At 38.4% G+C, this 26,999-nt stretch overlaps 1 protein-coding gene and 1 pseudogene across 3 annotated transcripts in view; one reads left to right on the top strand and one right to left on the bottom strand.

The window, feature by feature from the left end:
• Positions 1-26,999, top strand: part of GPC3 (glypican 3) — a 455,475-nt gene that overhangs the window by 223,056 nt on the left and 205,420 nt on the right. For all 3 annotated transcript variants that reach the window (XM_015128213.3, XM_077988476.1, XM_077988475.1), the window contains exon 3: positions 12,435-13,129. In XM_015128213.3, coding sequence (XP_014983699.1) covers positions 12,435-13,129 — 695 coding nt within the window. The remainder of the gene's footprint in view (positions 1-12,434; positions 13,130-26,999) is intronic.
• LOC106995320 (small ribosomal subunit protein uS2 pseudogene) lies at positions 2,908-4,877 on the bottom strand (annotated as a pseudogene).

The raw sequence follows: 26,999 nt of genomic DNA, 5'->3' as shown, positions 1-26,999 counted from the left end.
AGAAAGAGATAATTAAGTTAGAACACAGACTTTAAAAAATCTGAAATGACATGAGGCATTTTGCAGATATGGTGATCTGTTGCCATGTAAAAGAGTCCCAGAACAAAATAGATTAATATTTTTATATCTATATGGTATTTTATGGTTTTCAAATGAGATAGGCCATCTTGTATTTATCACAGCTGGCTATATCTGGCTATTGCAAGCCTTTAGGATCTAGGGACAAGTTGTTTGCATATTTTATTCACAGTCTAGCAGAGAGTATACACTCGGTAAATATTAAATGGAAAAAATGTATTTTACACAAGTGCAATCAATCTAATGAGACAGCAAAGATGCCTCAAAAACGGTCTTTAAATAGTTTTTTAGCAAGTGGTTAATGTTGCTGACTTTACATAATGTCAGGGGCCTATGATAATTTAGGTCCCAAACAAGTTGAAATTCGTACTGGACACATCTTTAGAGACTGTGATATGAGTCACCAAGGGAAGCAATAGCCCAAACCTTTGGGGCTTGGGATTGCTTATCTCAGATATACCTTATCATTAACAAGAGAGTAGGCAGTGAGTCTTATGGCTCTCCATCTGTAAAGAGTCAAAAGAAAATTGTTACATTGAGTGCCCGGTTAGTACTTGTTAAGTATATGAATGATTAAGGCCTTGGAAGGGGGTATGTGTTTAAATGTTAAGCCAATTCAGATATGATACTTCTCATTAATGATGGAAAGGAGGGCTAGAATGCACCTTCCAATAACAATGGGGAAGAGGAGTCTGTTGCTTTTGTAATCACTGAAGCTTTGGCTGTAAAGCACTTGCAGAAATAAAAAGTGCCATGGAAATCTTTAATAACTGTTACAGACACAATGCTCTCAATAACAATTGTTGCATACACTACTGGCAATTGACCTTTCTTAGGATATTAATTTAGTGTCTAAGTGGTTTAAGAGGGAAAGAAGAGCATATAAGAGCAAGACTATGTAAAATGCACACACTAATTGTCCTAACAATAACACAAAAGGTCCCCTAGATGTTTGGCTCTTTCTTTTCAATGACTACAGGATATTGAAAAGAAATACAGGTTTTTTATTAGATAAAGGTACTACCAGAATGTTTGCATTTAAACCTTTAAGTGCAGCTATTCCTTCTTTATGGTACAGAATCTTTCATTCAATACTTATTCAAAAGCCTATTTTTATTTTCCTAAGCTATGGTTAGTAATAGTAAGTGCTTGAGAGAAGAAACTCCTTAGCCTTGATTTGTGGAATTATGGTCATACACTATTTAAAAATTCACAAGTTGAGAAAACAATAGCCAGATGTAGAATATATGTTAGTGATTTTTTTTTTTTGGTCTAGCTAAGATATAATCCACTCTCAGCATGGCTGTTTGGAGTAATCCATGTCCTCTCCTCATAAACTCTTTGGAGAATGACCTTTTTTAAAAAAAGAAAAGTTTTTAATTAAATAGAATGATTTGGTGAGTCCTGGGGGCCTTTTAACTACTCACTATGTGGATTATTGGAAGAACTGTAGTAGAACTTTACTTCTTTGGGTACCATCAGTCTTTCTTTTGTAAAGAATGAACTAAAAAATTTAAGAATGTGATCCTGATACTTCTTTGTAGGTGTCATTTCTTAGCCAGGAGAATGTCAAATAAGTAAGACTATTTTCCAATCAACCAAGAATTAGCTGGTCCAAATGAAATCCTGGGAGACAGAGAAGAATGAAAAAAGGCTAAGGATCATGACTTATAACAGAAATAACTCATCGAGATGATAGCACAAAAATTACTGACCCCCAAGCTTCTCTTACAAGAACCCGAGTTATTCTTGGTGTGTCCACAGTAAAATGGGTTTCTAAACCCCAGTGGCTTTTACAAGACAAACTGTTCTTAAAGTTTTATCTATTTAAGAAACAAGTTTTCATGTGGGATTCTCCTACACTGTTCTGTTTAGCTACTTTCCCGGATTTTCAAGGGTGTCTTTTCCCTGAACCCAGTGTGAAAACAGACACATTCTGAGCCACGATGAAGGTAGCCTTATTAGCAACTCCCTAATTTTAACATTGTTACATTTGACCCACATTTTCAAGATATGGAAAAAGGTAAAAAGATGGAAGATTTTGGAAGGATCATATACATAGATTCAACCGAGGGCATTTTTTCTACTTTCAACTTCTGTTTTAGATTCAGGGGATACATGTGCAGGCTTGTTATATAGATACATTGTGTGATGCTGAGGTTTGGGATATGATTGATCCCATCATCTGAGTACTAAGCATAGTGCCCAGTAGTTAGTTTTTAAACCCCCACCCCTGTAGTTCCCAGTTTCTATTCTTGCCATCTTTATGTCCATGAGTACCCAGTGTTTAGCTCCCACTTATAATTGAGAACATGTGGTATTTGGTTTTCTGTTCCTGCATTAGTTTGCTTAGGATAATGGCCTTCAGTTGCATCCATGTTGCTGCAAAGGAAATTATTTCATTATTTTCTATGGCTGTGTAGTATTCCATGGTGTATATGTACCACGTTTTCTTTATCCAGTTCACCATTGATGGGCACCTAGGTTGGTTCCATGTCTTTGCTATTGTGAATAGCGCTGTGATGAACATGTGAGTGTATGTGTCTTTTTGGTAGAATGATTTATTTTCCTTTGGGTATATACCCAGCAATGCGATTACTAGGTTGAATGGCAGTTCAACTCTTAGTTCTTTGAGAAATCTCCAAACTGCTTTCCACAGTGTCTGAACTAATTTACATTGCCACCAACAGTGCATAGGCATTCCCTTTTCTCTGCATCCTCAGCAACATCTGTTGTTTTTTGACTTGTTTTTTCTTTTTTTTTGGAAACTGATGTTTATTTTTTGCCAAGCTTGCTTCCATGTTGCTTAAGAGCTGATATAAGAACAGCTTAAGACCAACCAGTGGTTGCACCTACCCATTCAGTGGCCTGAGCAGTGGAAGCTGCAGACCAGTTTTCTGTGGCAGGCTAAGCACTCCAGTCTTCAGTAGGGAACTGCTGAATAGGCACAGAGGGCACCTGCATGGCTTCAGACCAGTCTGCCACCTCAGGTTGAGTAGCAGTGAACTCAGGAGCTGGAGCAGTCTATTCACTTTGAAATTCCTCCTTTGTCACAGCCTTTTCAGCAGCAGTCTGCTATTCTTTTTCAATCTCTTCAGGATCTCTGTAGAAGTAGAGATCAGGCATGACCTCCCATGGGCATTCACAGGAAATGGTACCACGCATGTGCAGAACTTCCTGAGCCAGCATCCACCATATCAAACCCACTGAGTGAGCTCCCTTGTTGTTGCATGGGATGGCAATGTTCACATAGAACAGAGGAGAATCTGTGTGACACAGAGCAATGGTGGGAAGATTAACATAAGATGCCTCTGTGAGAGGCTGGTGGTCAGCCCTGGGGTCAGTAACCATAAGAAGCCATGGCTCCTGAAAGGCTGCCTGGATCTGGTTAGTGAAGGTTCCAGGAGTGAAGCGGCCAGCAATTGGAGTGGCTCCCGTGGCAGCAGCCAACTTCAGCACAGCCCTCTGGCCAGTATTCCTGGAGGATATGACACTGACATCAGCAGGGTTTTCAATGGCAACAATGGCACGAGCCGCCAGCAGAAGCTTCTCCCAGGTCCTCTTCAGATTTAGAATGTAGATACCATCACTTTTCTTTTAGAGATGTACTGTTTCATTTGGAAGTCAAGGTTGGTGCCACCTAAGTGGGTCCCTGCTGCAAGGAACTTAAGGACACCCTCCTATTTCATTTGCAGGACATCAAGGGCTCCGGACGTTGTGAAAGTTTTCCTCTAAGTTAGGACAGGAATCCCAAACAATGCTGTATGGACCCCTCTGTGGGTAGTGTGGAAAGGCTGTTGTTTTTTTGACTTTTTAATAATACTCATTCTGACTGGTATGAGATGGTATCTCATCGAAGTTTTGATTTGCATTTATCTGATGATTAGTGATGTGGAGCATTTTTTTTCATATGTTTGTTGGCTACTTTTATGTCTTCTTTTGAGAAGTGTGTGTTCATGTATTTTGCCCATGTTTTAATGGGGTTGTCTTTTGCTTGTTCAAATGTTTAAGGTCCTAATAGATGATGGATATTAGACCTTTGTCGATGCATAGTTTGTGAATATTTTCTCCTACTCTGTAGGTTATCTGTTTACTCTGCTGATAGTTTCTTTTGCTTTGCAGAAGCTCTTTAGTTTAATTAGGTCCCACTTGTCAATTTTTGTTTTTGTTGCAATGGCTTTTGAGGACTTACTCATAAATTCTTTCCCAAGGCCAGTGTCCAGAATGTCAACCAAGGGCTTTGACCACTGCTAGGGAAGACAGTGTTGAACTGCTAATGAGTCCCTGACAAGGTGTTTGCCATTTATAAACATAAACATTTCTATAGTTGCTACTCATACTTGTGAGAAAACATTGTTGAAATGGTATTTTTTCTTTAAGTGATAGGTATAACTTCTCTCTCTCCTTCTCCTTATTTACTTACCTACCTATTTGTTTTTATCCTACTTTGTTCCCAGAGGAATTTAAAGTGCTCTACAAATATGTGCATAATAAATGTAAGATGCAATGCAACTGAAATACATAGGAACTATCCGGCAAAGGGGAAAGTAAGATGGAGCCAAGTGTAAGGTTATGACACAAAGTGCATGGTATGAAGTTTATTATGCTTGATAGAAGCAGACCATAAATCTGGCCCTAAGCCTTCCAGTAATAAATTTGAAGAGGGAAAAATGATGAGTTACCCGAATTATGGTGTCCAGAACATTTAAATAAACTAGTTGTTCAGGAAAGCTAATGGTGGGTAAACGATAAGAAGTAGTTGGGCTAATGAGTTGGTCAACTGTTGCAGACTCATACATTTTCTAGTAGTTAGAGATATTCACTTCTCATTTCTGAGGACCCTTTGAGTGAATTATTTTAATTGTTCTCTCTGATCTATAATAGCCTTTAGGGAAATATCTGTATCTATCTATCTCTCCATCTATCAAATGATATACGTAATAGCCTGTGAAAAGCATATGTTTCTTCTTTCTTTCTTTCACTCATTCCTCTATTCCTCATTGATGTACGTTGTATTTAGAAGCCTAGTGTGTGAAATATAAAAAGCAAGACTGTATATATTTACAGGCTGGTCATGGACCTGCACAAATAAATTGCTTATATTTAATAGCAACTTATTTCTAAGCTTTGTCCATTCTAGTTAAGTTAATGTGAAACATAAAATGCAAGAAAAATCTGACAGAAATTGGAGCAACACTTTTAGTGTCTTCTCTATTATTTAGTTTTTAAAATGTGATGCTTTCCTTACAACCTTAACTTGCAGTTTCTATGTGACTGATTTCTAAAAAATCATTTAGTATTTAAAAATAACATTGAAATGTGTTACCTATTTGGCTGTTTTGGTCCATTAACCTTTTCCAGTGGTTTTTTCAATTAAAATTACATTGATGCCATATGGCATCTATTGTATGTGAAAACTCCCTAACTCATGAAAGAAATGTCAAAGCAGATTGAGGGGGAAAAAGAGGGAGTGATTTAATACTCTTCAGTGGTTCTAGTCACTAGTTCCATCAAGGGCTAATTTCCAAGGTCCAGTCTTTTAAAAAAAATTTAAAAGATTAATAGACCTTATTTGTTTAGAACAGTTTTGGATTTAAAGAAAAATCGAGCAGGTAGTACAGAGTTTCTGTGTGCTCCTTATTCCCTGCACAGGACTTATTCTATTATTAACATTACTAGCATTAGTGTGGTACATTTGTTATGATTAATGAACCAATATTGATACATCATTATTAACCAAAGCCCATAAGTTTACATTAAGGTTCATTCTTTGTATTGCATGGTTCTATAATTTTTTACAAATGTATAATATCTTGTATATTTCATTAGAATATCATACAGTATAGTTTCACCACCCTAAAATCCCATGCTTCACTTACTTCCCCATGTTCTCCTCTCCCCTCTCAAATCCCTGACAACCATTGATTTTTTAAATGTCTCTATAGTTTTGTCTTTTCCAGAATGTCATATGGTTGGAATCATATAGTATGTAGCCTTTCAGACTAGCTTCTTTCACTTAGCAATACACATTTAAAGTTCCTTCATGTCTGTTTGTGTCTTAATCTCTCATTTCTTTTTATTACTGAATAGTATTCCAGTGTATGGATGTACCACAGCTTATTTATCCTATTGAAGGACATCTTGCTTGCTTCCAGTTTTGGTGATTATAAATAAAACTGCTATAAACTCTAGGTTTTGTTGTAGACATGAGTTTTCAAATAAATTGGGTAACCACCAAGGGGCACAACTGCTGGATCACATGGTAAGAGTATGTTTACTTTTATAAGAAACTGCCAAACTGCTTTATAAAGTAGCTGTACCATTTGTATTAATATTCCCTCCAGCAATGCATAAGAGTGCCTGTTGCTCTGCCTCTTTGCCATCATTTGGTGTTGTCAGTGTTATGAATTTTAGCCATTCTAATGGCTTTGTGATGGTATCTCATTGTTATTTTAATTTGCAGTTCCCTAGTAACATATGATATTGAATATCTTTTTCCCATCTGTATATCTTCTTTGGTGAGATGTCTGTTCAGATCTTCTGCCCATTTTTTAATTGAGTTGTTTTCTTACTGTTGAATTGCAAGTGTTCTTTGAGTGTTTTGGATACAAGACCTTTATCAGATATGTGTTTTGCAAATTTTTCTCTTAGTCTATGGCTTGTCTTTTCATTTTCTTGACATATGCTTTACTCTTCATTCTCTTAACATTGCAGAATGGATGTTTTTCTGCTTAGTGCCTGATAAATCTGACTAATCAATTTTCAACTTCATGGATTGTGCTTTTACTGTTATATCTAAAAACTTAGTGCTAAACTTAAGGTCAGTCACCAAGAACTCCCAATTTACTTTCTATAAGTTTATAGTTTTGCATTTTATATTTATGTCTATGATATATTTGACTTAATTTTATGAAAGGTGAAAAGTCTATATCTAGATTCAGTTTTTGCATGTGGATGTCCAATTGTTTCAACACTATTTGTTGCAAAGATTATTCTTTCTTCATGGAATTGTCTCTGCTCTTTTGTCAAAGTTCAGTTGATTATTGTATTTGTGTAGGTCTATTTCTGGGCTCTGTATTTTGCTCCATTTATCTGTTTTTCAGTTCTTTCACCAATACCAAGCTGTCTTTATTACTGTTCCTTGATGGGAATTCTTGAATTCAGGTCATGCCAGTCCTCCAATTTTGTTTTTTTGCAGTGTTGTTACAGCTATTCTGAGTCTTTTGTCTTTCCTTATAAATTTTAGTATTGATGTCCACAAAATAAGTTGCAGGGATTTTGATTGGGATTCATTGAATTTATTGATCATGTTGGAAAGAATTGAAAACTTAATAATATTGAGTCTTTCTATCTATAAACATGGAGTATCTTTTCATTTATTAAGATTTTTAAAATTTCTTTTACCAGAGTTCTGTAGTTTTCCCAATCTGTACACCTTTTATTTCCTTTTATTGTCTCATTGCCGTAGCTAGTACTTTAAGTATAATGTTGAATAGGAGTGCTGAAACAGGGACATTCTTGCCTCATTCCTGATCTTAAGGGGAAAGCATGCAGTTTCTCACCATTAAGCATGATGCTAGCTATAAAATTTTTTTGTGGACGTTCTTTATCAGGTAAAGAAAGTTATCCTATGTTTCTGGTTTGCTGAGAGTTTTGATCATGAATGATGTAGGATGTTGGCGGGAAAAACAGCAAATATTATTGGCAGGAAAAATAGCAAATGTTTTTCCTGCATTTATTGATATGATCAGATGATTTTTCTTATTTAGGCTGTTGATGTGATGGACTACATTAACTGATTTTTTCCCTAGTTTTCTTTATTTTTTTATTTCATTTTAAGTTTCAGGGTACATGTGAAGGATGTGTAGGTTTGTTATATAGGTAAATGTGTGCCATGGTGATTTACTGTGCTTAGCAACCCATCACCTAGGTATTAAGCGCAGCATGCATTAGCTATTTTTCCTAATGTTCTCTCTCCCTCCCCATCTCAACAAGCCCCAGTGTGTATTGTTTACCCCCATGTGCCCATGTGTTCTCATTGTTCAATTCCCACTTATAAATGAGAACATGCGGTATTAGGTTTTCTGTTCCTGCATTAATTTACTGAGGATAACAGCTTCCAGCTCCATTCATGTTCCTGGAAAGGACATGATCTTGTTCATTTTTGTGGCTGCATGGTATTCCAAGATGTGTATGTACCACATTTTCTTTATGCAGTCTACCACTGATGGCCATTTGGGTTGATTCCATGTCCTTGCTCTTGTGAATAGTGCTGCAGTGAACATACACGTGCGTGTATCTTTATAATAGAATGATTTATATTCCTTTGGGTGTATACCAAGTAATAGGATTGCTGGGTCAAATAGTATTTCTGCCTCTAGGTCTTTGAGGAATCACCACACTGTCGTCCACAATGGTTGAACTAATTTACATTCCCACCAACAGTGTAAATGCCTTCCCATTTCTCCACAGCCTCACCAGAAACTGTTGTTTCTTGACTTTTTAATAATTGCCATTCTGACTAGTGTGAGATGATATCTCATTGTGGTTTTGATTTGCATTTCTCTAATGATCAGTTATCTTGAGCTTTTTTTTTTTCATACATGTATTGGCTGCATAAAAGTTTGCAAAGGACATGAACAGAAACTTCATGTGATATGACCAATTTTACCACAGATCCTGGCATGTACCTTGCAGTTACTTCATAAATACTACTTATCTTTCTTCTGTTAAGGTACCTAAGCTTGAAAACAAGGACCATTTTTATTCTAACCCATTGTGAGGCATTTATACCAGGAACATAAAAAGTTCTTAAGTATTTGCCATTCTTACAGTGCTGAAAAAACTGCCTTGGAAAAAAATAACCTGCTTCTATAAGGACTGCCTTACCCTAAAGGGCTTGAAAGAGATTCCATGGTTCATTTATTCCTCTCTTCTTCCAAACACAAGTATACTCTCCTTTTTTTAAATACCCAGCTTACTACTGAAAAGGCCCATAAAAACTCATTTCTTCCTGTCTGGGTCTGAATACAAGAACATCAGTATCAAATACTAAGGACAGTCATTTTGCTCCGGTGATAGGCTATATGTCCTGGGGGGTAGTAGAAGTTATTGAACCATTTAAAGAGAGGTAATAGCCTGATTGTACACTTCACCATCAAAGCACATCTGGAGAATTGTATCCCTTTTTGAACACCATAACTTAAGGAGGACATTGACAACATTAGAACATGTCCAAAGGGTGATGACCAGAATGATAATGGGGCATCTAGATGTCTAGAAACCTTGCTATATTAGGACATGTGTTAACCCAAATTTATTAAATCTATTTGCCTGCACCACTTATTTTTCTTTATGTTGTAAAAAGTTAGAATATTTTCTATTCAATGCCAAAATGTTCATGATAGCTTTGATTTTACATTGTTTGTTCAAAGTTTTCCTGGATATAACCCTTGATTTCTTCCCAGGAAAGAGGCAGAGGAAAACCTCCCCTAGTTGAAGTGTACATTATTATCTGACCAAAAAAAAAATCAATGAGCTGAACTTTGCAGTAATTCTAGCCCTTGATTTCATTTCATGAAACCTCAAGTTGCCAAGAAAAGCTGAGCATCACTTTTCACCTAGTGTTGCTTTCTGTAAGTCTCCCAGGAGCCTTTAGTTGACCAGTTATGGTTTGGTTTGTTGTTCTGTGATACAGAAGTAAGTGGGTTGGGGAAAGCCCAGAGATGTGCTAAGTGGATTCTGAGCTGTGGAAGTCGGAGCAGGGAGCACATATGAGCTTGAGGTTCAAAGTAAACCCCTAGACCTTTTCCCCTGCAACATGCATTGTGATTGTTCTTTCTGCAGAAGAGTTCATGATCTTTTATAATTTTCTTTTTCTATAGATTTAAGAGTGCTAGTAGCAGAAACTTTTTAAAAATGTTATGACGGTACAGTCAATGGAATCTTGCTGTTGTACATCTTGCACTTTAGAGAATGAATGCACTGTACTTGAGATAGAGCTTTCCTTGTATAAAATTCATTTTAGGGATGCTTGGATGATTGAGATCTACAGGAGTGGCATATCCACAGCTGTCTTTTCCCTCCTCTTCATTCTGCACAAAGGCAAAGGTGAAAGGTGTGCTTCTGCTTTGTTGGTCTTTGGGTTGCAATTCCTTCTAGTATGTTTCCATTTGAAGATGGGAAGCCAATGGGAAAATAATGAGTTTAAAATAGAACTTTACTTTCTGCAAAGGTTTTTGAGAATATGTGTATTGGCTGTAGGTCGAGGGCAGCAAGAGTGTAACTGTTACGGAAGACACTAGTTTGTGTTGATTGCTTCTACTTTCCTGTGTAACCACGGGAAAATGCTTTAACTCTACTGAGCCTCAATTTTGTTATCTATAAAATGGGAGTTGTAATACCAAACTTAAAAGATTGTTGTAAAAAGTAGATGCCATAATATACTTGAGAATGTTTTGTAAACTCTAAACCATATAGCTTGTGAATACTTCTAAGACAAGGATGGTCTATCATTTATCTCCATCTACCCAGCACTTACGTGCCTCTAGCACCTGCCACAGAGCCTGATATATAACAAGTGATTGCCGGCTGAAATTAAAATGAATGAATAGTTTCAAATCTCCAAATTTCTGATGATTTTAATGAATTTGTTGACTGGTCCTCTGTATTGGGCTAATCTCTTGGCCTCATCCAGCTTTTAGAAAACAAGGATTGAGACTAAAGGAGCATGTGGAGTTTGGAGAGTTGTTACAAGATAGACCAACTTTCTAGGAATTGCTTAATGTTCTAAACAAACAAAAAACCAAATGAACATTCAACAACTTATGGAAAGGCAGATTTTTCCCCCCAGGGACACACAGCTGCAAAGTAGAAGTAATCAATGCAAGCTAGTGTCCCTCAGAGACTGTTACACTCTCACTGCCCTCAGACCTGCAGCCAACACACATATACTCAAAACCTTTGTAGGAAGTTAAGTTCTGTTTTAAACTTATTATTTTCTCAAGTGAGCTTGGAAGCCCAATCGAATTGTCCTGGCAATTGTTCAACATTGCTGGCCATGTCATAAGCCCAAGGGAAGAATCTAGGGAGCATGTTCTACCCTGGGAGGGATCTGGGGCAGATGGTGGTAGCACAACCTAGAGCTCAGTTCTGCCACAGATGACTGAAATGTTGGACTAAGTGATCCCAAGGAACTGTTAGAGTATGGTCTCTCTAGTAGTCTAGAAGTGGTAATAATTTGATTTTTCAAGGCTCATGAACTGGCATCATTTGGAGTACATCTGTCATGGACCTTTGCACTTTGGAAGGAAATGGAAGGAAGGACTAAGTTAATTTTAAGTGTCTCAGGAAACTTGGCTGTTTTTGTTTTTAAACTGTCTTACTTCTTCAAAAGCCTATTGTGGTTGTTTTTCCTTCCCTCATATAAATGTAGAACTCTGATTATATGAAATAATTTGGGTCTGGGATGTTTCAGTTTGGAGAAAATGAGATGGTGACATTACTACTTTCTTTTTCAAACCAATGACACTGATTAGGTTTTATGCAAAGGGATTGGGGCAGCAGATGTAACCATGAATTTGTGGTCTCTGTAGAGCAGATAAGTCTTCCAAGCCACGTGAAAGCTGAACTTAGCAAGGAAGCTTAGTAGTTATCCCTCCGGATGTTCAGCTTGCAAATACCAGAGGTATTGTTTTCAATACCAAATGATAGATAAGTACATGGATTGTTTTTCCACCCAGATACAAATGCATTGGATAAATTCCATTTCCAGGTCTGGCAGTCTGTCAGAAAGCTCTCTTTAAAGTTATCAGGAGAAAATCTACCAAAATGATTAAATTTGTGATAGCTTTTATTCTTGGCTAGGAACTTGCCTCCCCTCCAGGGCTAAACAGGCTTAAATTGTTGTGTGAGTTTATACAATATATGGTTTGTTGTCAAATATTTATCTCTGTCTAAAAATGAAATGTCCTGAAATACAATTTCTTTTTAACTGAATAAATCAATGTGAGAAAGAGAAATAACTTCTCATTTAGCCAATTTTTAATCAATGTTTTCATGAAAGGCCGAAATGTTAACCGAATCCTGGCTTTTGTCATTTGAAATATAATTTGTGTGTTAAGAATTTATGTGCACATCAGAATCTGGACTTCATGTTCAGAAAGGAAAATTGATTTATAGGAGCAAACAACTGCAAGAGTAGAGGCAATGCCAGAAGTGAATGAGAGTCAATTATTTAACGCAAATGGGACCTTAATCACCACAGCAATAGAGAACTCTCAAATTCATTTACACCCTGGATTTTCATGCTTTAATTTGTACACATTTTTGTGTCTCTCTTTTTTTTTTTTTTACAGAGGCCTTTGAAATTGTTGTTCGCCATGCCAAGAACTACACCAATGCCATGTTCAAGAACAACTACCCAAGCCTGACTCCACAAGCTTTTGAGTTTGTGGGTGAATTTTTCACAGATGTGTCTCTCTATATCTTGGGTTCTGACATCAATGTGGATGACATGGTCAATGAATTGTTTGATAGCCTGTTTCCAGTCATCTATACCCAACTAATGAACCCAGGTCTGCCTGATTCAGCCTTGGACATCAATGAGTGCCTCCGAGGAGCAAGACGTGACCTGAAAGTATTTGGGAACTTCCCCAAGCTTATTATGACCCAGGTTTCTAAGTCACTGCAAGTCACTAGGATCTTCCTTCAGGCTCTGAATCTTGGAATTGAAGTGATCAACACAACCGATCACCTGAAGTTCAGTAAGGACTGTGGCCGAATGCTCACCAGAATGTGGTACTGCTCTTACTGCCAGGGACTGATGATGGTTAAACCTTGTGGTGGTTACTGCAATGTGGTCATGCAAGGCTGTATGGCAGGTGTGGTGGAGATTGACAAGTACTGGAGAGAATACATTCTGTCTCTTGAAGAGCTTGTGAATGGCATGTACAGAATCTATGACATGGAAAACGTACTGCTTGGTCTCTTTTCAACAATCCACGATTCTATCCAGTATGTCCAGAAGAATGCAGGAAAGCTGACCACCACTGTGAGTACCAGTCTACAGTTTTCAGAGGATTTGGGCCTTATTGGGGTGAGGTGGCCAGTAGCAGGTGCTGATAGAGAGAAATGATAACAAAATTGGAAGCAGGGGAAGGGATGATGATAGACTGAATGACCTCACAGAGTTAGGCAGCATATTAAGACCACAGGCTATTATGGTCCACCCACTTCCTTACTGTGTGACGTTGGGAAGTCATTTTATCTTTATGGGTTCATTTTTCTGATTCATGAAATGGAAATAAAAAGAATATCTTCTTCATAGGGAATGGCGTTTGTTAAAGCACTTAGCACGTGTCTGGTACGTGGTAAGTCTTCAATAAATGTTGGCTATTATTAGCATTATTGTCAGTTATCATAATCCTCATTTTTGATACATAATAGATGACAAGCCTGTGAAGTGGGAGCTATTATCTTCATTTTATAAATGAGGAAACTGAAGCTTAATGAAATTGCAGCTTGCCTAAGAGCACCCACCTAAAGTTAGTGGAAGAGCCATGCTTCAGAAATTGACCAGATCTCCCTTTAATTTGGTTATCACCAATTTTTCTGATTCTAATTTCCTCTTGGTGTTTTCAGTCATGTATATCACATTAGCATTTTGAGTAGTAACTTCAAACACAGAAGACCCAGCTAGAGTTCACTAACTAAACCTCACAAGCACATAAGCAAGGCAAACAATCCATGTTCTCCAGTGGTTTTGTTTATAGCCTTGATTCTATCAGTCTAAGCCTGATGAAATTCGTGATGGAGGAAGGGAAGTTCTGTGAGTGAGGCAGCAGTTTGCTTGGTTTCAGTCAGATATTGTTAGTAACGGAACCACAGGAGACACCAACTTCCAATATATAGCAGAACATGTAGCCAAGAGCTACCAGTCAGTTCCCCTAAAGTAGTATCTGATTCCTGAATGCTGCCAGCTTTGTAGAATGAGGTGGCAGAATAGTATATTACACTACCATTGTTGAGCTTCCACTACATCTCAAGTGCTATGCTGGCTAGTTTACATAATATCATTTCATAGTAACCCATGAAATCAGTCCTAATAAACCTAAAAGCTGGGTTTTGCCTTGTTTTTCTGTTTTAGAAATATTCTATTTCTCCTTTCTGCTAATTATTTTTCATTGATATACAATAGATGTACATATTTTCAGGGGACATGTGATAGTTTAATACATTCATATAATTTGTAAAGGTCAAATCAATATGATTGGGATATCCATCACCTAAATATTTGTCTTTATGCTAGAAACATTCAAATTCTTCTTTTCTAGCTACTTTGAAATATATGTGGCCAGGTGCTGTGGCTTATGCTTGTAATCCCAACACTTTGGGAGGCCGAGGTGAGAGGATTGTTTGAGGCTGGGAGTTCAAGACCAGTCTGGGCAACATAGAGACCCCATCTCTACCAAAAAAAAAAAAAAAAAAAAAAAATTACAAAAAACTAGCTGGGCATGGTGGCATGCTACTGGGGAGACTGGAGTGGGAGGGTGACGGGCTCAGGAGGTCAACTCTGCAGTGAGCCATGATCACGCCACTGCACCTCAGCCTGGGCGAAAGAATGAGAAATGAGACCCGTTCTCAAAAAAAAAAAAAAAAAAAAAAAAGAGAAAGAAATATATGATAGATTACTATACACTGTAGACACCCTACTGATCTATCAAACACTGAGTCTTATTTCTTCCTCAAAGCTAGTTAAGTCAGAGGAGCTGGGATTCAAACCCAGACCTTGTTGGCTTGGTTGATCCACACCCTTAGCATCTATACAGTGCAACTGCTATGCACTCTGAACCATTGCTTATCCAAAATGTGGAGGATGGATTAGGCTATTTCAGCTTGTCTTTAAACTCTAGGGGTAGTTAGTTTCTTTGGTGAATTAAACTAGGAAAGAGGACAAAAATGATGCAACCCTCGGCCTGGTTACTTATGGAGTTGCTGTAATTGCCCCATTCACAATGTTAGTCATTTAAAACACATTTCCTGTGAAAATATTTTATAGTAAAATGAACAAAAATGTCCTATCTAATTACAGTGTTCTTCAGTGGCTAATTATTCCCTTGACTGCTTCACAATTTGAGGCCAGATTCTGGGGCCTTCTGCAAAAGTAAATTTTACCAAACTAGAGAAAGTAAATGCATTCATATGTTCATTCACCTAATACTAATTCAGGGCCTACCATGTGTAAGACACAAAGCAAGCATGCCAGGGGCGTGGAAATGCTTTCAGTAAGAGGAAAATAAAGAGACAACATTAAAGACAGGGTGTAGGAGTGTTTAAAGGTTGCCTCTGATATTGGTCACGTCACAGCAACACAATTGATCTTGAAAACAAGTATCCTCCTTTGGTGCATTTATTTATTTATTTATTTATTTATTTCTGAGACAGAGTCTCGCTCTGTTGCTCAGGCTGGAGTGCAGTGGCATAATCTCTGCTCACTACAACCTCCGCCTCCTAGTTCTAAGCGATTCTCTTGCCTCAGCCTCCCAAGAAGCTGGAATTAGAGGCACACGCCACCATGCCTGGCTAATTCTGTACTTTTAGTAGAGACGAGATTTCACCACATTGGTCAGGCTAGTCTCGAACTCCTGACCTCAGGTGATCTACTCACCTAGACCGCCCAAAGTGCTGGGATTACAGGCGTGAGCCGCTGTACCCGGCCATGTGGTGCTTTTAAACACATAAAAAAATGAAGTGAGGAGCTTATAAAGAATTAAGTGCACTGTTTTGATCAGACACTAGACATGAAGGTTCATTTAGGAAACATTTATTAAACATCTGCTTTGCGTATGGCACTTTGCTAGGTGCTGGATATTCAAAACTACCCAAGACATAGTTCTTAAGTCTTGAAAAGGTCACAGTCTGGTTGGTAGACAGACATGTAACAGAATACATTTCACCATAGTGAACATTTCACCATAATGTGAATGTTGAAAGGACTGTGAGAGATTAGCTAGTCCAATCCCATTGATTTACAAAGGAAGAAATAAAGTTCAGGGAGGCTTACCCAAAGTTATATAATTAATGGAGGAGCCAGAAGTAGAATCCAAGGTCTTCTGCTGCTACAATCTAGTACTTTTTCCATCATACCAGTCTGTCCCCCCTTTGGCCCCCCCTAGACTTTTACTCTAAGAGCTCCATTAGGATTTTGCAAACACATAGTGAACCTAAATTGGATAGCTATTTCTGGCTGCCAAACCTGCTACATTTTAGGTGCATGCACATGAGTGCAGGGGGAGTGCATTTCATGTCATTATCATTCAGGAAGAAAGGCTTTGGCTGTCAAGAGGTGCTCAGTGATGCAGGCCCTTTCTGTTTTGGCCATTAAGGGCCTGATTGCTCCCAGCTCCCAGCTGGTTATGAGAGTGTGAATTCTGCCATCCCCAGGGAATGCCTGAACTAAACCAGAAAACATATGTAAACTCTGCCTTGTTCGTGTTTTATGATCACCAACTCTAAGTAATATGTACCAAATGGTGGGGGTAGGGGAATCACTGGCCAGGTGTGATCCAGCCCATACTCAGTACGGGTCAAAAAGGGACTGGGCATTTATGAGGGCGAAGGGAAGTCGGAGCTGCAGAACTCTATTCACATTAACAAACCCACAGAATGCCCCAAAGCAAAAGCTGGTTTAAAACTAAAGCTTTAATGAGATTCTCCAGTAGCACCCTCACCTTCCTGTTGCGATAAAATGTAAAAACCTGCCATTCAGTCCTGCTTGAGGTTCAGTTGTGGTGAGAGACTTCTTTAAAAATATCCTCTTCCTGAGCTCTGCTGGGATATCCTTTCGAGACGGTTTTAAGCCATGACCTGAGGTCTGCCACACAGAGACTTTGCCTAGTTGTTTTTGTGGCTGTCATCTACCCAGATTATGAAGATTGCTTCGGTCTTCTAAGTGAGTGTGGTACTGTTCAGTTTTTTAAGTGTGGCTGGTTGGTGCTTTAGTTTTCTCTAGCATAGTTCTCAATACTTCAGACTACCAAGTGAAGGCAGGCAGACAAATACTGGGGTATTGTCTCTGGCAGCACCACTGGAGGTGGTAAAGGATCCTGTTCTCAAACTCGGCTCATCATCACAATCACCTGGGTTACTTGTTAGACACATTCCTGGAGTCCACCCCTGCAGAGATTCTGATACCAAAGGTGTGTGAAGAGGTCAGATGATTTTCTTTCGTTTTGTTCTGTTTTGTTTTTTGAGACAGGGTTTCACTCTGTCACCCAGGCTGGAGTGCAGTGGCTCGATCTTGGCTCACTGCAACCTCCGTCTCCCGGGCCCAAGGGATTCTCATGCCTTGGCCTCCTGAGTAGCTAGGATTACAGGTGCGTGCCAAGACACCTGGCTAATTTTTTGTATTTTTAGTAGAGATGGGGTTTCGCTATGTTGGCCAGGCTGGTCTCGAACTCCTGGTCTCAAGCAATCCACCTCCCTCAACCTCCCAAAGTGCTAGGATTACAGGCTTGAGCCACCGTGCCCAAATGATTTTTCATTTAAGAAATGTCCCAGTTGATTCTGATGCTCCCTTGGGAGCATATCCAGCCACCTCGTTTGGAAGATAAAGAAAATAAGCCCCAGAGGTTGGAAGTGAATGGCCTATGTTCCACAGGCAATTAGTGGCAAAGCTAGGACCTTTAATTCTTCATCTATAAAATGGGGTTGAGATATGGCAATTAAATGCAATGTTAGGTTCAGGAACATGGCAAATACTCACTAAGTCCCAGTCCAGTACTCTTTCTTACTACAGTGATCTAAGTGCCAAACGAAAAATGAGTTTTTCTTAAACTTATTTTTAGGTGCCAAGATCTCTTAATGTTATTTTAGTCTAAATGAAGTAAATAAAAATAGTAAGTGTGTGAGAATGTGTGTGTAAATACATGTGTGGGGGGGAGGGGAGAGAGGGAGGGAGGGAGGGGGAAAGAGAAGATTTGTGCTGATAATCCAAGAAAGTATTAATGATGAGACTATAAATAGATCCGTTTTGCAAACTGAGGTAAATATCTGTACAAACTAGGATAAATGTCTTGGCCCCAAGTGAGAATTGAATAGATCTTTAACAGTATTTGGGTGAAAGTATCACTATTAAATTTATCAGTGCATTATTGAATTCTATATCTTATACCTTAAAGCAACTACAAATATGTACCATTTTGCAATACATATATTTTCAGTATTGTTACACCCAAACTGCTGAATGCCACAGCTTCTTTTTAAAATACAACTGTTTTTATCCTGAAAACCATTTTGATTGCTGTTACCATATACCATGTGTGGACTATATGCATAACCATTGTATATTTCATGTATAATTTATCCATTTACTAAATGATTAATAATTAGCATGTTGGATGTTTATCCCTCTCCCAGAAACTTTCCCAAAACTTTCTGTAATTTTGTTCACTTCCTTTAATCCCCAAAGTAACTACTCACATGTCTTCACATGGCGATTTGCACTTTTATTTTTCTGCGTGTACACACATACATACTATCTTTATTGATTCATTTCAGCATTTCTCAGAGTTAGTGCTTCCTCTCCCACAATTTCATTACCTTGGCTTGTTCTATTCTTCCTTGAACATTGTGTAGAATTGCAACCTTTTCTACCACCATTATTTCTCCCTTTCTTTTTTCTTTTGATATTCATTTTAGCACTATCTGAAATAGTATTCATTGCAGGAAGCATTTATTGAGCATCTAATAATGGAAACACTATGGTAGCCACTGGGGATCAGAGAGAATAGCTGGAAAGATGCACATGACTCTGTTGTGTTGCCCTCAGTGGTCACTTGGCTAGTAGGTGGCAGAAGTGGTATTCAAAGCTGAATCTGTCTGACTCCAAAGCTCATGCTCTTAACCATTACTCTATATTGCTCTCTCAAGTAGTTCTATTCTCTTCAGCAGAATCTTTATTCCCCAAACACAGGCTAAGTAGGTTTTTATTATATTATTTAATATCCTGTATTACTCCCTACTGTTTTTCCAGCTGCACAATCAGTTTTTGAATTCATTCTCCCTCCTTGGAGACTTTTGCTCTAGTATTTCCCAATGAAGTACTAAAAGGCATGAGATTTTTCATCTTCCTAACACTTAAAGGAACAGAGTAGTTTCAAGGAGAAGAAGGAATGTTTGTGCAGGTGATGGAAGGTCCAGTCACACAGTCAGATGACTTGGCCTGGAATCTATGTGAGCAGTACCGGTGGTGAGAAAGAGATTCTCTTCTACTTGCAAAGTTGGAAATCTGCCAATTGGACCAACAGATAGTTTTTAATGCATCTGCCTTTGATTCCGGACATTAGAAGAACATCAGATCTCCGGTATGGAGTGTCCTTGGCATTTAATAATAGTAACATGGCCTACTGAGAACCTAACGTATCCAAGTACATCCATTTCCTTTGCTAGGATTTCTGAAGTCAGTATTTATTTTTGTGTGCCAGGAAGCTCTGGGGAAGATTCTCTGTTGATCCTCAATAATAATTAACTCCATCAAACTCTTATATTTTGCTGTCAGTGTGAGTGACTGTAAGTCATCAGAATTTCCAAGATTAGCCTTACCTTCCTCTCCACTGTTGAAGGCTGAGGTTATTTCTCAGGTATCAGAATGTCAGTGTTTTTCTCCTCATGCTATCACTTTGGACTTTCATTTTTCAGTCTCAGATAGAGATACCTTGTCTGAATTCATACAAACTGTTTTCAGTATCAAGTGATTTGAAAGTGATAAAAACAAGTAAATGGCTCACTACCTAATTGGTGTCTGCAGGTCAGCATCTAGAACAATGGTAAGGAACTTTACTTACACGAGGTTTATTTCTGGAAAGACAAAAACTGTTTACAGGCTGCCATCATTTTTTCATTCACAATCAAAATAGCTTCAGTGATTTCCATGGAGAAAATATATAGTTTTAAAACACACATTACCTATTTATTGCAAGAATACAAATGAAAAAATTGGCACCATGTTTTAGGCAATAAATGTTAACTTTATGGTAGGTTTCAAAAAGTGGTTACATAAAGGGAGCCTTTTTAAATGTTTCATCCTGAAATTATACATATATTACAGGTCATGTTAAGAAATTAGATAAGTTCTTCATAAATCTAGAATTGCTTGCCTTTGCCTGGGCATAATTGCCAGTTGCTTATATGTTCTGAATTTTTAGAGAGAAATTTTACATCCTTTCTGTGGTCAGTGGACTGATGTGGCAGGAACACATCCTCAAGAGCTGTGAAAGATCTGAGATTTTTACCCTGATTGCAAGCAAACAAGTTAGCCTGCTGAAGTTTCATCGATGTTAGTTAATGGCATAAGACTCCTGAGTCAGAGATGAAGGACAGTTTATTGCTTACAGCAATAGCAGCAGCCAGAGTATTAGCATTTGTGCCAGATCCCTGAGTCCCAATTCCCACAGGGTAAGGCAAAGAGAACTGAATGACTCCTGTACACATAGTAAGTTGTATTATAGAAGAGAAACTTTGAACTTAGGGAACTCAAATCTTTTATAATAGATGGTAAGCCCACCTGCTCTTTATTCTAAAGGGAAATATCATCTCTATCTTCCAAGGCTACAAAGATACTTGAAAAGGATAGTCTGGAACAAAGGGTAGTCAGTTCGTCTGTTCCTAAGACATGCCAAAACACAAGAGATCCATGGAGAATTGTCTTCCAACACATGATCCCCCACCCTTGGATGGCTCCAAGAACCTTTCAAGTTCTCAATGCTTTTGGAGGATCTGGCAAGGAAATTAGAAGTTAGTAAAAGACAGTTAGCTCAACCCTGACTGATTGGCCGAAAAGCAGGCCCGTGTGCCACCTGTTGGAGGGTAGCAGAAGGCACATCCAAATACTGAGAACAGTGGCAGTTTTCTCAGCTCTTCAGAGAATACTTTAAAAAGAAAATATCAAAGAGGCACCTGTTTGTTGCTTTTCATTAGCAGTAAACTCTGCTATTGTGAGCCTCCAGCTACTCCACTGCTCTCTTTTCAGTCTCTAAGCTGTCATTTCCTTTCTTGCTCTGTTCAGGCTGTACGGTTGGGAGTTTTGTGTTGCTAAGTGACTTGGCTGAATTAAGTTTTCTGTTTTATTGCACTTCTAGGGTGAAGCACTGTGATGACCACAGAGTGGTAAGCACATGCTTATCCATGCCTGCTGGCAGTGACAGAGGACGGATTCGTCCTCAGAGTGTATCCAGAAAGGTTAGAAAGCCAGAGATATTTGCCCAGGTAGGCAGAAGTCCAAGAAGATCTCACCATGACCTGATATTCTCAGTACCCCTGTGGTCGTGAGACAACAGTGAGGGAGCCAACAATGCCTTTTTAAAAATAAACTTTAAGTTCTGGGATACATGTGCAGAACATGCAGGTTTGTTGCATAGGTATACATGTGCCATTGTGGTTTGCTGCACCCATCAACCTGTCATCTACATTAAGTATTTCTTCTAATGCTATCCCTCCCTAACCCTCCACCCCCCGACAGGCCCCAGTGTATCATGATATGTTCCCCTCCCTGTGTCCATGTGTTCTCATTGTTCAACTGCTACTTATGAATGAGAACATATGGTGTTTGGTTTTCTATTCCTGTGTTAGTTTGCTGAGAATGATGGTTTCCAGCTTCATCCATGTCCCTGCAAACGACATGAACTCATCCTTTTTTATGGCTGCATAGTATTCCATGGTGTATATGTGCCACATTTTCTTTATCCAGTCTAACATTGATGGGCATTTAGGTTGGTTCCAAGTCTTTGCTATTGTGAACAGTGCTGCAGTAAACCTACATGTGCATGTGTCTTTATAGTAGAATGATTTATAATTCTTTAGGTATATACCCAGTAATGGGATTGCTGGGTCAAATGGTATTTCTGGTTCTAGATCTTTGAAGAATCGCCACACTGTCTTCCACAATGGTTGAACTAATTTACACCCGCACCAACAGTGTAAAAGCGTTTCTATTTCTCCACATCCTCTCCAGCATCTGTTGTTTCCTGACTTTTTAATGATCGCCATTCTAACTGACGTGAGATGGTATCTCATTGTAGTTTTGATTTGCATTTCTCTAATGACCAGTGATGATGAGCTTTTTTTCATATGTTTTTTGGCCACATAAATGTCTTCTTTTGAGAAGTGTCTGTTCATATGCTTTGCTCACTTTTTGATGAGGTTGTTTTTTTCTTGTAAATTTGTTTAAGTTCCTTGTAGATTCTGGATATTAGCCCTTTGTCGGATGGATAGATTGCAAAAATTGTCTCCCATTCGGTAGGTTGCCTGTTCACCCTGATGATAGTTTCTTTTGCTGTGCAGAAGCTCTTTAGTTTAATTAGATCCCACATGTCAATTTTGACTTTTGTGGCCATTGCTTTTGGTGTTTTAGTTATGAAGTCTTTGCCCATGCTTGTGTCCTGAATGGTATTGCCTAGGTTTTCTTCTAGGGTTTTTATGGTTTTAGGTTTTACATTTAAGTCTTTAATCTATCTTGAGTTAATTTTTGTATAAGGTGTAAGGAAGGGATCCAGTTTCTGTTTTCTGCATATGGCTAGCCAGTTTTCCCAGCACCATTTATTAAATAGGGAATCCTTTCCCCATTGCTTCTTGTTGTCAGGTTTGTCAAAGATCAGATGGTTGTAGATGTGTGGTGTTATTTCTGAGGCCTCTGTTCTGATCCATTGGTCTATATCTCTGTTTTGACATCACGCTGCCTGACTTCAAACTATACTACAAGGTTACAGTAACCACAATGCCTTTTTAAAAAGATATTGAGTGGCTAGGGAATCAGAGTACAGTAAAAGTAGCCTCCTACCTTGTGGGGGCAAAAAAGCCCCTGGATACTTGCTCCCTTCATTAGAAAAGCTGAAATGCTGCACAAAACAGAGTCATATACGCTGTGATTTCCCTGTGATTCAATTTCCCCTACTTGGCACAAGGTTCCTCTTGGCGAGTGTAGTTCTGCATTATCTACTCACAATGGCACCACAAGTAACCTTGGCTCACTGACCTCTTATGCCTATGCATTTTACTGTCTGGCTCAAGTATCTGGCAGAAAAATGTTTTCTAACTTGACTGTTTCTTAAAAGGACCAATCCTCCTGCCCCTACCTTAAAAATGGAAAACGTATTTGAATGTCACAGAAGCATTTTTTAATGAAGTTGCACTGTCCTATAGTAATTTCCTCAAGGTAGGGGGCAATTTTAATACTTGCTGTAATAAAGAATTTTACAAAAGGCGAAGATAAGGGAATTCTGAGCAGATGTCTTCCAGCATGTTGCAGCCTTTGGAAGATAAAATACAAATTTCATCATTACCAGCAACCACAATTTTCTGAGTGCTGAGTGCTGAGCACTGTTCTAGGTCTTACAGTTTACTTTTCCCTTCCTTGTTGGGGGGAATGTTAATGGGGTAAAACAAATAGCCTTTGTTTTGGTGAAATTACAGATTTCTTAATGTCCTTTTAAAATGCCCCTTTGGGAAGTACATAATCCGGCAAGGCTGCTTTCTTATTTCATATGGGGGTGAGGGGAGGGTTGTTGCTGCCTCCTTATTACCCAATTCAAATTCATTCTGAAGAATATTCAGAAAGTGAATTAATTTTTCCCTTTTTCATTCCACTCAGAATGCCTAAAACAGATAAAGTAGGAAGCAGAGTCATTATATTTGGGTGCTGTCTATTATCATTTACTGACTGTGAGTCTAGCTAAGCCTTTCTGCTTTTTGCAGATAATTAATTTTGTTCCTAAATGTAGGGAAGAGTGATTGTAATCAGTGTGTTTGTACTTTCAGCCACAAATAGAGCCCATCAAAGATATGCAGTACAAATAAACCTCATAAAATATGCAGCCCAAGTACTGCTCACAGTTAATGTTCTACCTTTTTTTTCCAAAGAAAAAATTTTATACACATTATATGATTTTTAAAAGTTATTCTGTATTTTCATATAGTTAATAGATGGACCCCTCTTTTTCAAACTCAAACCTATGCTGTGAATTATTTTTTATCATTAAATCTCATGTAGTAGAGCTGAAGGAGACTGATTTGGCTTAGAAATCATCTCAGCAACATATACACGTTACTGAGTTCTGGGTGTGGGTTTCTCTTATGCTTCCAGAAAATAATGATCAGCTCTAAGTTACAGGCTCAGTTTCATGGATGAAACCCCACACTAAGAGCATGGTGTTTGTGAAGGAATTCCTCTCAACTCTTTTGGAAAGCTTTTGCCCTTCTATCCCAGCTGCCTGTCCCCGACCTCTGGCCAATGCCTACACTAAACCCATTCCTTTTCCTTCTGCTTCAAATTTGTACCTTGCTCTGTTCTGTTCATTCAAACCCTGTACTTTATTTAGAGTGGTGATGTGTGATTATGGTTTAGTCATCACAGGAAACCCATTTCTGCTTCTACTAGTTCTCTAATGCATTCCCTCTCATGAGAAGCAAACTTCATTAGCAAAGTTATCGCTAGAAAATTCTTAAAAAGGATTATCAAAAAAGCTAGATCTCAGTCACTGTGATGCAGTTGTAGGGAGAAATATTTAAGTGTATGTGGGACCTTATGAAATTACCTGCTATATATTGTAAGTTATAAAGAACATTCGTTCAGAATTTTAACACAGGATCTTTGCCCCGTGCTGCCACAGGCAAGTGGCCTGTGAAAAGCAACTTCGTTGTGTCTGTTCCTTAATCTATACAATGAGGAAGATGATGACAAGAGTGATTATTTAGTAAGCACTTGCTGTGTGCCTCACAGCTCTCTACATGGATCAACTCATTTAATGTTTACAATACTAATGAAAAGGGAATTATCAGTACCATTTTCCTAGTTAAGGAACTGAGACGGAGAGACTTGGAAGCAGGTGCCAGCAACAAGGCAGCTTCAGCTAATTGCTCTCTACTGCAGCAACTTTTGAGGTGCATCTCTTGCCCAGGGCCAGACCCAGTCTTAGAATATATGGGCGTGGCTTGGCCTTGTCTGCAGATGGATATAAGCTGACTCAGTTGTCTGGAATGAGGCAGGATGGGGAGCCAGAAGTTACTAAGGGTCTTTCATTCTTGCCTACTCTTTTAGTTATTATTCATCCTGTTTTCTACGTGTGGCCTTGAGAATTGCATGGAAACTTCCAATGGGCTTAGCTTTTCTTCTCTGCTTTTCCTCATATTTGTATTAATTAATCTTAATTAAAGTTTTCTTTCTTTTTCTTTTCTTCTTCTTTTTTTTTTTTGGCTTAAACAACAGAAGTTTATTTTCCCACAGATCCGGGGGTTAAAACTCCAAGATTAAGGTCCTGGCAGATTCAGTCTCTAGTAAGGGCTTTCTTCTTGGCTTGCAGATGGCTGCCATCTCATTCTGTTTTAACATGGCTTTCCCTTGGTGCATGTGCACCCTGCGGGAAAAGAGGAGGACATAGAGAGAGACAGAGAGAGAAAACACAACCTCTCTGGTATCACTTCTTATGAAGACACTAATCCTATTGGATCAGGGCCCCACACTTATTCAGAGATGAGGCCTCTAATGAAGTGATTAAGATTAAATGAGCTAATTGAATTTTTCTAAATTTTCTTGGAGCTCAGGCCTCCTCCAGAATCAGGGCCTATTTCATTTACCTAAAAACAAAACAAAACAAAACAAAACACACGCGCACACGCACACACACACACACATACACACACACATTCATTCTTGATGAGCTTTTTGAAAAAATACTTTAAAAAGTATTTTTAAAAGTATTTGAAAGTATTTTAAAAGTATTTTTAAAATACTTTAAAACATATAGGGCTTCAACATTTTCTCTCTTTCAGATCAGAAATCCAAAGAATTGTGAAATACCAAGCTCTGTGTCTTTCTTATTCTGTTTTAAACCCTGTAATGATCTCTTTCCATACATGGAAGGAGTTCCCTATTAAATAAGTTTCTGATTTACTCAACTGCTCATTCCTCTTAACAAATTCTTAATGCAAAATGAATGAGTTTCTTGACTGTAGCAACCTGCTAGCATATTTTTTAAAAAATGGTGAGCACTTTAATCTTTGAGCGGTTTCTTCACAAGTTTTCTAAACATAAAGTATTCTAGTCAAAAAAGCAGGGAACTAAACTAGTGTCCCTACTCTGATTAAAAATAAAGCAATAATTGTGACAAATCGGTATAATCAGACTTGACAGATAGAAGCTATAGAATTCGTGTTAGATTTCTATCATTCTGAAAAGGATGTTAACAATTCCCAGATCACAGAGAATGAAAGAATACACACTGGTGGAAACATTTTCCTCACACATCTGTGTTTATAAAGTTTTAAAGTCTGTTTCCTCCCCTACCATTCTCCTGAATCTGTAATACATTGATTTAAAAACAATTAATGCATGACTCAAACTGCTCTGCTCTGAAAGGCCCCATTCAGAATTGTCTCAGTTCTGGTTAGCATTGACCGAAAACTCTATGAGATACCAGGAATAATAAATTACAACAAACATTCATTTTTAATGGCACCATAGAGATTTTTAAGAGCAAAGCTTTCTAGATGGAAAGTTGAGTCAATACCCTGCACAAGAATGGATCAGCTTGGCATTGCAAGGAGCAGAAGAAGAAAAGGTTGTGTGATGCAGTGAAAAGAACATGGGCTTCAGGAGTTAGAATGTGACTTTCTCTCCCTCTCTTTTTTAATTTATTGAGACAAAGTCTCACTCTGTTGCCCAGGCTGGAGTGCAGTGGCGCCATCTTGGCTCACTGCAACCTCTTCCTCCTGGGCTCAAGTGATCCTTCCACCTCACCCCTTGCCCCACGCCATAACTGGGACTACAGGTGTGCACCACCATGCCTGGCTAATTTTTGTATTTTTTTTTTTTTTGAGAGACAGGGTCTCGCTATGTTGCCCAGACTGGTCTCCAACTCCTGGGCTCAAGT

This window comes from Macaca mulatta, chromosome X (assembly GCF_049350105.2).
Source record: "Macaca mulatta isolate MMU2019108-1 chromosome X, T2T-MMU8v2.0, whole genome shotgun sequence".
Classification (NCBI taxonomy): Eukaryota; Metazoa; Chordata; class Mammalia; order Primates; family Cercopithecidae; genus Macaca; species Macaca mulatta.
Note: the sequence above shows the minus strand (reverse complement) of the source record. Positions and strands in the feature narration are given on the sequence as shown.